The sequence below is a fragment of the Tigriopus californicus genome, chromosome 4 (genome assembly GCF_007210705.1).
Source record: "Tigriopus californicus strain San Diego chromosome 4, Tcal_SD_v2.1, whole genome shotgun sequence".
NCBI lineage: Eukaryota > Metazoa > Arthropoda > Copepoda > Harpacticoida > Harpacticidae > Tigriopus > Tigriopus californicus.
In genome coordinates, this window is record NC_081443.1 from 6,873,600 (window position 1) to 6,884,380 (window position 10,781).

The window sequence follows — 10,781 nt, forward strand, 5'->3', positions numbered from 1 at the left end:
GCTCTGTCATTATTTTGTTACTAAATCTGCAATGAAAAATGAAAAGAATCAAAATCATGTACATTTTTTCTGCTCCTTTGCTTGCAGTTTTGGACCTAATATAAAATTTCACCAATTTCAATTGTATTCGCTAAATAGCATTTTTCATGAAGGTCTTGATTTCATCTTCATTTTAAATCTCAACCCAAAAATAATAATAAAACATTCTCAACAACAAGGAAAATGAGGAACAGAAGGAAAAATATCCTCTTTTAGTTTCTTAATTTACGCATAGAACAGGAGATAACTTTGCAAAGTTAATAAATTTTACCCATTTCAGGTGCTCCTAAGAGAATATCATATTCTTTGCTTTTTTTAATTATCATTCCTAGTTTTGGTAAAATATTCTTAAAATTCTTGCAGTTTTTATATCGTGAAATTGCAGAACAGAATGAAAACTACGATTCTCTGATAGTGATTGGGTCAAAGAAACCATCCCAAAGTTGACAATAGAAGAATAAAATGTATTTGGAAGTCCAGATTTACTTTACAACTAATTTGGGAGCGCACCAATGAATGATGTTAAGCGTCCTTTTTCTCGTGATCCGGATTGAGTTGCCAGATATTGTAAGCCAAGGTAGCCGCCAATGTGACCCAAATCTGGTATGGAACCAGAAGGGCTCCAGCCGTAGGATTGATATCGTAGAAGCTCTTCATGGTCACGGCCACCCCACCCCACAAGACCACCGTATTCACAAAGCCCTATGCATGGATCAAACGTATTCAATGCTAAGGTTAAGAGGCCCTAAGTTAAAAGTCATCAATCCTTCAATAAACTCACCAGAAACAGTTTTTCCATGCAAAGAAGATGGGCGTGAATGACCAATTGACCAGCATTTGGCCGCCGTAGAGGGCCAAGGCCGTGCGAGCCGGTCCTTCAAAGCCGCCCCGTCCCGATAGACCATGTACGAGGCATAACCCATGCAGGTGTACAAGCTTGTCCAGACCACGGGGAAGGCCCAATTGGGGGGGCGATAGGCGGGTTTCCGGATATCCTACGCAAGAGATGTATCTCAAGAATTCACCTATTTTTCACCCAGTTTGGGATAATCAAATTGATGATGAATGAACATGTACCTTGTAGAAGGTATCGATTTTGCCACGAGTCAATTGACTTCCGACAAAAGCCCGGTAAAGGGTAAAAGGGTGAATCCCAAAGCCTTCCAATTGACTGCATCCATTGTGACACGCCTTAAAGAGTTACTGTTTGCTGGAGGACGAACCAAAAGATTATCAGTACCAGGTGAGTTGAGTAACGAACTCTTACTACATAAATACAATCCTGTGTCTTATCACGGACTTCTAGTGATGTGGACTTCGACCGAGAGGAATATTTTCTTATGTCCTGAAGCTCCCAAAGTTTTTGACATCAGATTTTCTGAAGCGACCCACTCTACAAAAAATGAGCAAGAACACTTTTCTTTGCTTGGGAAAATCTAAGGGTTTTATTAGATATTTTGAAGAATGGCGCAGAATTCATTTGACCAAGAGAATCCCGATTTGGCGGAAGTCTACTTCACAGTCCATATTTCTAGAAGTCCGGTCACATGTATAGATTTGTACACATTGCCCTAAACAGCTGACAGTAGGGCAAGCTGGTGGGTCCTGACTGATGTGCTCATCCAGCTATTTCCTGGCTTGTCTGCTTATTTGTGAGGGATTTTAAAAATTTTTTGTTTGTTGTTCGCAGATCACAAATCGGTGCTGCGTTGTTGAGTACCTGTTTGGTCTTTGAATTAGAAATCAAAATTGAACCTGACCCCAAAAATACCAAACGGTCATCAATAAGCAAACCAAAATTAGTAGATAATGCCAACAATGGCAAAGAAAGAGCACACATGATTTTGCGTACAGGGCTCGTCAAGTAAACGCGTCCATAAGCAACTGACGTTATTCCATGGAGTAAAATCAATGACAACATGCCCAACCAAATCGCACTGTATGCATTGAACTTGGAGTTTATTCCTTTTTTTTGGTTGGGTTTGGTTTTTCACGGGCTTATCTAACGCTACATTGAATGTAATTCCCAGTGCTATTAAAATGAAAGGTTATAATTCATTTTTACTACCTTTCAATCTTTATATGATATTTGGTCTACCAACAAATTTGAGTTGGCAGACCGAGCTAGTCCTTGAATGTAGGGTTGAATCTGGAATGCTATCTGAAAATTTCTCCAAGTCTGACTTGAAAGATGCTACCGGATCAACAAGGCCTACGTATTCCCTACAAATATTAGAGAGAAGCAAATTAAACAATTAAAGAGCCCAAAAAAGAAGAGAGTTGGACTTCATTGTTTGAGCTAGCTGGATTCTTGAGGGCTTGAAGGTGCTCTCAAGATGCACATTAGCCTCAACGGTCACTAGAATTGACCCTAAATCCTGAGTTGGTACAAAGCTCATGGATACTTTTGAAGATGTACAGTCTCTCCCAATACAAGAGCTCTCTCATTCCTATGATGTTCCTAGTGAAACATTTTTGGACTTGTTTGACCTTTTGCAAACCTGCTGACCTCATTGGAGCCCAAATGGGTGAAGCATATTCAAGATGTGGCTGGGCAATTGCCTTGTACAGAGTTAGCATCGTGATGCTATCTCTGGACTTAAACGTGTGATATATCCAACCACATATTTGAAAAGCTTTACCCACCTTCAACTGGATATCCTCATTGAACTTTCCATTATTTTGAGGACTACATCGAAATCTTTCATAGATGAGACCTGCTCAATATCTTTACCTCCATTATCTACAAGTGGAGTATTTAAAAGAGTTGACCCAAACATCATTAAGCGGAATTTCATTCCACTCAATCAGTTGGGTAACCATTCTAAAATGTGCTTAGAACCCATGCTGGCTAGGAGGAAGGACTTTATTGACCTCAAGAAATTCAACAAGTTTGGACTTCATGATCTCAAACACCTTTGCAATATTAAAGTGAGAGAAATTGGCCTATAATTACTGGGGAGCAACTTATCTCCCCTTTAAAAATTGGAACAACTGATCACTTCCTTAGTGAAGATTGAAACTTGCCCTGTTCCAAGATGCAATGCATCAAGTACGAGTAAACAGGAGCAAGAACCAGTGAGCATCTCATCAGAAACTGAGATGTCACACCATCAGGGCCAGGAGAACTGGAGAGTCTCCAGTTTCTGATGGCCTCTAAAGCATCTTGATCTATGTCTACAAGATCATCTAAACGCTCAACTTGACTGACCTTGTCAATCTCAAGAGACACATCTTCAGAGCAATGAGCTGTTGCTTATGAACCCAGTGGGGTTGAAAAACGCTAGAGAACTGATCTCCATGCATGTTAGCCATAGTCCCTAGATTGCTAACGGCTTCCCCGTTGACCCCAAAAGGCCAACAGAGTGTTTCAATTTTCTCTTAGAGTTCGCATAGAGAAAAAGCCTTCGGATTTGACCTGACCTGCTGAATCATCTTCCTCTCAGTTTGTAAGTTGTCATATTCGATGGAGGCCTTCATCTTACCCTGAGCTACATCCAAGTTTTTTTTTAGACTACCCACAATTACTGGGTTCAAAGTGCTCTTCAGCCTTTTTGCTACTTTGCAACTCTTTTTGAACAAAGTCTTCCTATATTTTGGAATTTTTGTCGGTGTACTAGTTTCAGAAACGCATTCAGAGATTGCTAGACTGGAGCAAGCTTCCTTAAAAACTGAAACTAATTTGTCAATGGCTGCATCTATGGACAATACCTGTTTCAAAATTGAAACCAGATTCAGGTCTTCTAATCTTTCTATAATCAACAATTTTGAACTTGAACTTAACCAGACCAACTTTTTTGACATGCTTTACTCTAAAGTACGCCGGCTTTTGAGTTATGGTTGACTGTATCTCAAGAACATGAATATCTGGCAGATTACTAGGTGTCACATGGACATATTGAATCCGATCAGGGTCATTGGAAAAGACCAAGTCAAGAACGCTATTCTCTCTAGGCTACACCAACATGGTGGGCGAAATTGCGCAAGATCGCGAATTCTTCCAGCTTTTCAATTGACAGAGATGTTGATTTCGAATGGGAATATATCCATCAGCACTAACCTCCCACTCTACAATGCTAGCCGGAAAATTGAAGTCCCCTGCAAAGAAACCCTTCAAGCAAACTGCCTGATCCAACACATTTCCAGTGATTTGGAGAGCTGACATAAAAGAGCTTACTGAATAAGTAGGGGTCTATACATTGTTACAATAGACTGACCAAGACCTTGAAGATGGCAAAGTAAGACCTCTACTTCTCCATTCGACATTTGCACACAACTAATTTCCAAATCATTCCTAACATAATGGCACACACCCCCATGTGGGAATATGGGATTATTATGGCGTATCCTATCACAACGAACTAAGTTGAAACCAACTATGGTTAGTTCTTCATCTAAGACCCCTGGCTGAAGCCAGGTTTCTGTTATAGAGATGAATGAAAAATGTCCGCCTGGCTAGCTCTCTAGGAGTTGCTTCCTCTATGGTCTTAGTTCTCCCTCCCCAAAATGCCCAAATTCAGGGTGCTGGACCATATTCTTCCTTCAATTTCTTCACTTGACATGCCCTGATCGTACTGTATGTTCAGTAACATTTATCCAAATTTGGCTCAATAGAACCCGCGAAATCTAATCTCAATTTGACAATCAAAGGGGGAGGCTCCAAATCGCTATATTTTTTGCCATCAACTTGGCCTTTAGAGAGCCGAAGAGCTGGCCACGCTGAACCTGATCATAACATAAACATACACCTTGTTGATGTTGGTTTCTTAAGCCTTAAAAGAGGTCACGAAACGTCTTTGACTTAACGCCCCCCACTCATTCTTTCCATCGGTCACAACTCACAAGTCGAACCCTTCTTGCTCGATCAACCCTTACATTATGGCTCTGGCTCTGGACTTTTGTCTCTTGTGGTGCTTCACCTGTCTGGTTCTCCCGGTGGAACCCTTGGATTTGCTGCCCTCCGTCACCGATGACGGCATCTCCTACCCGACCCACGACATCAAACACACCGTGAGTGTCTATTGATTGAACGAACAACCACAAATAAAGATTCTGTACGCAGTGCCGAAAATTGACGAATTGAATGGTTCATTTTCAGCTGGAGTCCACGTTTAATCCAGGCTGTCTCATGACCACTTGTAACCGCAACGGCTCGGTGAGCGTGTTCAATCTGACCATTGTGGATGATCCGGTCCAAGCGCAAGAGCATCACTGGGTTTGGTCAGTTATCAAGCATCCCACCATTCAGGTGGCTCTCACCCCTCCCGGCGATCGAGTCCGGATCGATTGGGGAGCCTTGTTCGGCTTTGGCGATATGGCTTCGGCCATTGATTACGAGAATGCACCCGACTATTCGGCCGCTATCATGTTGGCTAATGTAAGAAGTAAAATTTGGCCAGTGGTAGAACTTGTATCAGGGATTGATGACTTGGTTGCTTTCAGTTGATTGAGTTCGACGACCAGACCGACAACGCCTTCATTCACGATGAAAAGCCCTCGGTGCTGGTGTACCCGTTGCTCAATTTCAATTGGAAACGGGTGATGATTGAAAACACCACTCAACGTTTGGCTTACGGTTTCATCGGGCAAAATTACTCGTCTGCGGGGGCCAGTCATCCTCACAATATCACGGGCACGCTCAACATCACGGTAATACGGTAATACTGTCTTTTTCTTTGCCGTCTTTGATTTCTGATTCTGCTTCTAGTTGGCCTCTTACGCTCAAGAGGGCTATGGCGTGTGGCTTCCTCATTTATCTCATAGTGAGGGTACCAATCAATTCGATATTCAGTTGCAAGAATTGAAATCCACGTCCGGGTTTCAACGATCACGATTTGCCCTCGAGTTCTACATTGTGAGCCAGGCCACTAGAGAAGACAAATTGCGACGAGTGGCTACCCGCACCTTGGACGATGAGCATACTCCGGGCATCTTTAAGGTATTCCCAATTGGGAAGGTTTTCAAGTCGCTCTTTAAAATGCCGTGTTTCGTCTTCATTCCTAACAGACCCAAGAGCTGATCATCCCGGGATATAATGAATCCCTTCAAGCTTTTCTGCAATGGCGCCCTGTGGTTTATACAACACGTGAAAGAGATTTGTCGGGATCAACGGATGTGAATGTTACGAATGCGATTCGGGTGACCAATGCCAGTGACGAATTGGCTACCTCCATTTTGTATGCCATGTACGGCATGGACTTGGATGATATGTTGGTCTTTCGAATCAATGTGACCTTAGGAGGACCGAAAGATGGTTTTTACAAGAAAACTAAATATCAAGCATGGTAAGCTGAATTTTGTAATTTGGAAGTGTATTTATGATTAAGGCATGATCAAGGAGTTGGCTTAACTCGCATCGTGAAATACTTGAGAAATGGGGTTGACGACGCATTCTTAAGCTGTCCATTCTTGCAGAGTAGTTTGCAACTTTGAACTCTCTGAGTGCGCATCCCCTCTGGGTCAAGACTGGATTAACCAATCTAAATCTGCCAATCTCAAGCGATAAGGCGCTTAATATTCGTGACTCATAGCTCTTATTAGAAGTCGATATTGTTCATTAATACAGGCTTTTCTCGCTCGAAAGAAACAATCAGAAAGAAGTTCTAGACAGGATAGATTAAACAAATGTTAATTTTCGTGTTGCGCATATTGTATTTCTAAATCACCTCAATTAATAACCGACACTTGCAAGATGTTAATTATTGGGCTCAGCACGTCCATATACGTTGAAATATTTTCTGGCGCTCTCACAGTTTCAAAGAACTTGTTTTTCCTTTAATTGAGGTAGGAGTGGCATTTTCTTTTCAAAATGCCTCACATAATAAGATGAGCCCTTAACTAACAACTGGTCTCCGAATCTGACCAACTGCCGCTATTATATTCATCATCATCATCGTTGGAATCCTCACATGATGAACCTAAATTTGCAGCCTGAATCGAAGTTAAGGCGTTCTTCAAGATGGCTGTCAAAGAATTGTCTTCTCCTCGAATCGGGGACTTTTCGTGTTTGGCTCTTTCGCTCACTTTGTTCAGTCCGGCTGTACCAGCACCTCCACGTTTTCGAATCTCAGCCATCAGGTCTCCACGACCTGGGAAAAATAGAAATATTAGTGATCACCGATCAATCATTACATTTACATTGGTTAATATTTACCATTCTCAGGGGCAATAAGATTGCGTGTTGAGTGTTGTGTCGAAGGCTTTATTCCATTTGGCGGTGCTGGTGGAGGTAGTGTAGCCGGTGCCAGTGGAGGTGATGCAGAGGATGCTGGAGCTGAAGACGCTGGAACTGGAATAGCTCGAACTGGAGGAGCCCGAACTGGAGGAGCTCGAACTGGTGTTGGAGGTGCTGGAGCTTTGGATGTATTCGTTTGGGACCTATGCGTGATTGGTGCCACTGATGGAGGAGTCACAGCAGAAGAAGATGAGTAAGCCGTCATGTCCGGAATTTGCGGTCGATTGGTCATAGACATCCGAGCTCGAGGAATGGTTCCATACCCTGGGGCGTAGTGCGTTTGTTGTTTGGGTGGTTGTGATGCTGGAGATGCTAGTTGAAGATTGTGGATGATTTTGATTTCGGGTTTGGGTTTGGGTCCTTTCGGAGCCTCTCGTTTGGTAATGATCCTTGATTGTCTATGATCCATAGTTTTGATCACATTATTTGTTTTAACGAACGATTCGATCTCTCTCCGTTGTTCAGGGTCTTTGAAATATTCCTCGCTCAATCCTGCCACTTTCAGAAATTCTTGAATACGAGGATCGATCTCACTTGAATTGTCCACCATTTGAAAACCCTCGCTAGAGCTCTTCACACCCGATACATGGACAAACCCGGTTGGCTTTGAAATGTCCTCTTTCGTATAGCTTTTTTCTTGGCCTTTTTTCTTTTTTTTCTTGGACTTCCTTTTCCTTTTTGTCGTATTTATAGGTGGCGATTCTACATTTAGTTTCGAAGCATAAGTCAATGGTGGGGGCTGTGTCTTGAAATGGGGTAAAGTCTCCGGATCCATATTTTCCTGCCTCAGACCATCTGAATAGGCCAATTTTGACTCCTTCTTCTTGATTTCAACCATTTTTGATCGATCTAATCGCAATTGTATTGCTTGATTAAATAATGTGGCCTCGTTGTCGTCCACAAATTCTATCCCCGCAATAGAATTCTCGGCCTCAAACATATGAAACCAAGTATGGGCCGCCCTATATTTCATGCCACGGTAAACTTCTTGATCCCAGACGCAAACTCGCTTCGTCATATCGTAGAACTAAAACGGTTGGTTACATTCTTTGATTTTATGTTGCCTGAAACTCTTACTTGAGAAAGATATAACATTAATTGATACTATACCTTAATAAAATACGAACGAGCCTTTCTATCCTTGATGTAGCAAACAACGCCAATTGCGGTGGTAGTCCATTCCTTATGTCTTGAAACGGGTGAAGTGAGATGAAGTTTGGCCACAGTTGTGGCCAAACTGTGTTGAGTGGGTTCCATGAAATCTTTGATCATGCGGTTTTCTTGATCACTTAACAGGCGCGAAATGGCACTCATGATGGTCACCAAACTGAGACCGAGTTTTAGATGAAAGGTTCCTTTAATTCCTGTCGAATTTACGGGCATTCAATGATGCTTTGAAGCATCGATATGACTGATGAGGAAAGCAATTGTGAGAGATAAGCGTTATCTCAGCTCCCAAGGCACTTCATTCAACACCACATGATATACTCACACAGCCAACAGAGCACGATTCCGTTCAGTCACAAAACATAAGGATTGAGTTCTACTCACACACTGCGATAATCGCTTCCGCCCTCTTAGAACTCTACAATCAGCCTTCACTTAGTATCCATCGCCAGTTTCTTGGCATCGTAAATTTCAAAAAATGAGTCACTCTTGAAGCAAATGTCCACATGAGATCGATCACATGAATGAGCCACTCCTCCACCGCACAAGACAGAACCAGTCCTTTTCCATGATGATAGATTCTATCTTAGCTGGGAGGAAAGATGTCAGGGCCCCAAACGATTCATTCCCACAGAGTCGGAACATCCTTGAGCGAAACCGACAGGTGTGTTATTTACTGTTGTTGCGTTGGTCGCCATGCAAACAGTTTCTTGCTGGAGATGGGTTGGCGCACTCGCCTTGTTTATGGTAGATGAATTGGAAGAGGAGGGGGCTGGGTGAATTGCTTAGGTAGGTGGATTGGTTGAGACCCGCATAATTTAGAGGCCCTTCTTGCTATATCCTCACACATTGACACATGACAAGTATCTTATATCTAGGAAAGCGCCATTTTGCCTTTTGCTATTTGGACGCTATTTTACTCCTGGTTTGAGCCATCCTAAGCTTCCAAGAACAGGTGTTTCAAGGACCAATGTTTCTCAGAGACTTGTCTGAGACATTGCAACAATGCTGGTTCGATCCTTTTTTCCCATAGTGAGTTGAGCCGATGTTTTTGTTGTCTTTTTATCGTGAAAACTTATTTTCAAGTCCTTTTTCATAGCTCCGCAATGATATTTGTGGGAGAGTAATGGGCGCATCAGGTTCTTTCATGGTTTTCTAAACTTTTCCAAACCATTGAGAGGTGTTCTTGCTTCCCCTTGTTATGAACAATGCTATAAACAATATTTCAGAGGAACATCTTCGTTCGTTGTAGCCAATTTGTATCGGGAACGTTTTCGCTCGTATTATTAGCATTTTAAAATACAAGTACTCATTAAAGAAAAGTGAAGCCAAATAGACTAGAAAAAGCGAATTAAATCAAGAAATTAGACGGTGAAAGAAAACTCAGATAAAAAAAAGCACCAAAAAATGCTTTAGGGATTTCAGAAACGGAGCAAATGGAACAAGAATAGAATTCGACATAGATTAAACCTGCTTTGAATTTTGAAACAAGGTCTGAATAATTGTCTTTTTTTCAGGACATTCACAATCGGAACAGGAGAGCCCATTCGTAATGGATTTTCACCAATGATCATTCTCGTGATGACAATCATATTTGGAATTCTTCTTTTGGTTGGCATTACAGCCATTGTCATCTGCATTGTCAAGCGTGTCAAGCGGAGACAACCACAACAAAATGCCTACGGAAGACTTCAGAATTAATTAGCTCATGAAGGCCAAGCCAACATGAATCATTAATGCCCAAGTTTCTAGCCCTCGAGAAACGCAAACAATTGGCCACGGTTTGCAATTTTGGTTCTTTCCTCTTTAAGTGAGGATTATGCCAATTAATCTATTCTTACCCACCGTACCGTGAGTCTGCCTTTCACAACATTCGAGCCTTCCGAGAAAGAGCCTTTTCTCAGTAATGAATGGGAAAGAAATTATCTGTCTTTCCCTTGGAACTTGCCTCGGCTCTTTCGATCCTCGAAACTATCGTTTCCTTGACAATTCATTGTTTTGCGTAATGTAACCAGACCTCCGATGCCCATCGGTGGTTATTACCGGAAACTGGCATTGCCTCGTGGTCTCTCGATGCTTGTATTTTCCGGGGGTTGGGTTTGGCCACATTTCTGCGTCGTGTTTCATGTTGCTTCGTCTTTGTCAAATACCTCCTGTATAGGCGTTTTATCTAGCAAATTGCTTTGTACTTGACTGTGATCTCAGTACGAAAGTTGAAAATTGTCAAATGAGGATAATCATTTTCCTCAAACTCTTGAACNAAAGATTGGTAACACATAGGCGCATACTTTCTAGTGTTTACCAAATCTCTTGACTTAATCAGTACCCCCCTGAGGAATCC

The 10,781-nt window shown here is 42.0% G+C and overlaps 2 protein-coding genes and 1 pseudogene across 2 annotated transcripts; 1 reads left to right on the forward strand and 2 right to left on the reverse strand.

Annotated features, from left to right (window-relative positions):
• Positions 1-482: 482 nt before the first annotated feature.
• Positions 483-1,336, reverse strand: LOC131879076 (translocator protein-like; annotated as a pseudogene).
• Positions 1,337-4,788: 3,452 nt separating this feature from the next.
• On the forward strand, positions 4,789-10,170 carry LOC131879201 (glycosylated lysosomal membrane protein A-like). Its single transcript, XM_059225445.1, has 6 exons — positions 4,789-5,049; positions 5,138-5,416; positions 5,482-5,688; positions 5,747-5,977; positions 6,046-6,323; positions 9,958-10,170. Exons 1-6 carry the CDS (start codon positions 4,918-4,920, stop codon positions 10,139-10,141), a joined length of 1,311 nt encoding a protein of 436 aa, XP_059081428.1. The 5' UTR covers positions 4,789-4,917; the 3' UTR covers positions 10,142-10,170.
• Positions 6,667-8,990, reverse strand: LOC131879200 (actin nucleation-promoting factor WAS-like). Its single transcript, XM_059225444.1, has 3 exons — positions 8,384-8,990; positions 7,193-8,300; positions 6,667-7,127 (listed from the first exon to the last, which is right to left on the reverse strand). The coding sequence occupies exons 1-3, from the start codon at positions 8,654-8,656 to the stop codon at positions 6,877-6,879; spliced, it is 1,632 nt and encodes a 543-aa protein (XP_059081427.1). The 5' UTR covers positions 8,657-8,990; the 3' UTR covers positions 6,667-6,876.
• Positions 10,171-10,781: the final 611 nt, after the last annotated feature.

Bases quoted from the DNA above. Each gene is read 5' to 3' on its own strand.
- LOC131879200 (XM_059225444.1), bottom strand. From the start codon at position 8,656: ATGCCCGTAAATTCGACAGGAATTAAAGGAACCTTTCATCTAAAACTC. The intron at 8,301-8,383 runs GTATAGTATCAA...CAACCGTTTTAG, and splicing joins CTCGTTCGTATTTTATTAAG to TTCTACGATATGACGAAGCG. The intron at 7,128-7,192 runs GTAAATATTAAC...TATTTTTCCCAG, and splicing joins TCTTATTGCCCCTGAGAATG to GTCGTGGAGACCTGATGGCT.
- LOC131879201 (XM_059225445.1), top strand. From the start codon at position 4,918: ATGGCTCTGGCTCTGGACTTTTGTCTCTTGTGGTGCTTCACCTGTCTG. The intron at 5,050-5,137 runs GTGAGTGTCTAT...GTTCATTTTCAG, and splicing joins CCCACGACATCAAACACACC to CTGGAGTCCACGTTTAATCC. The intron at 5,978-6,045 runs GTATTCCCAATT...CATTCCTAACAG, and splicing joins ATACTCCGGGCATCTTTAAG to ACCCAAGAGCTGATCATCCC.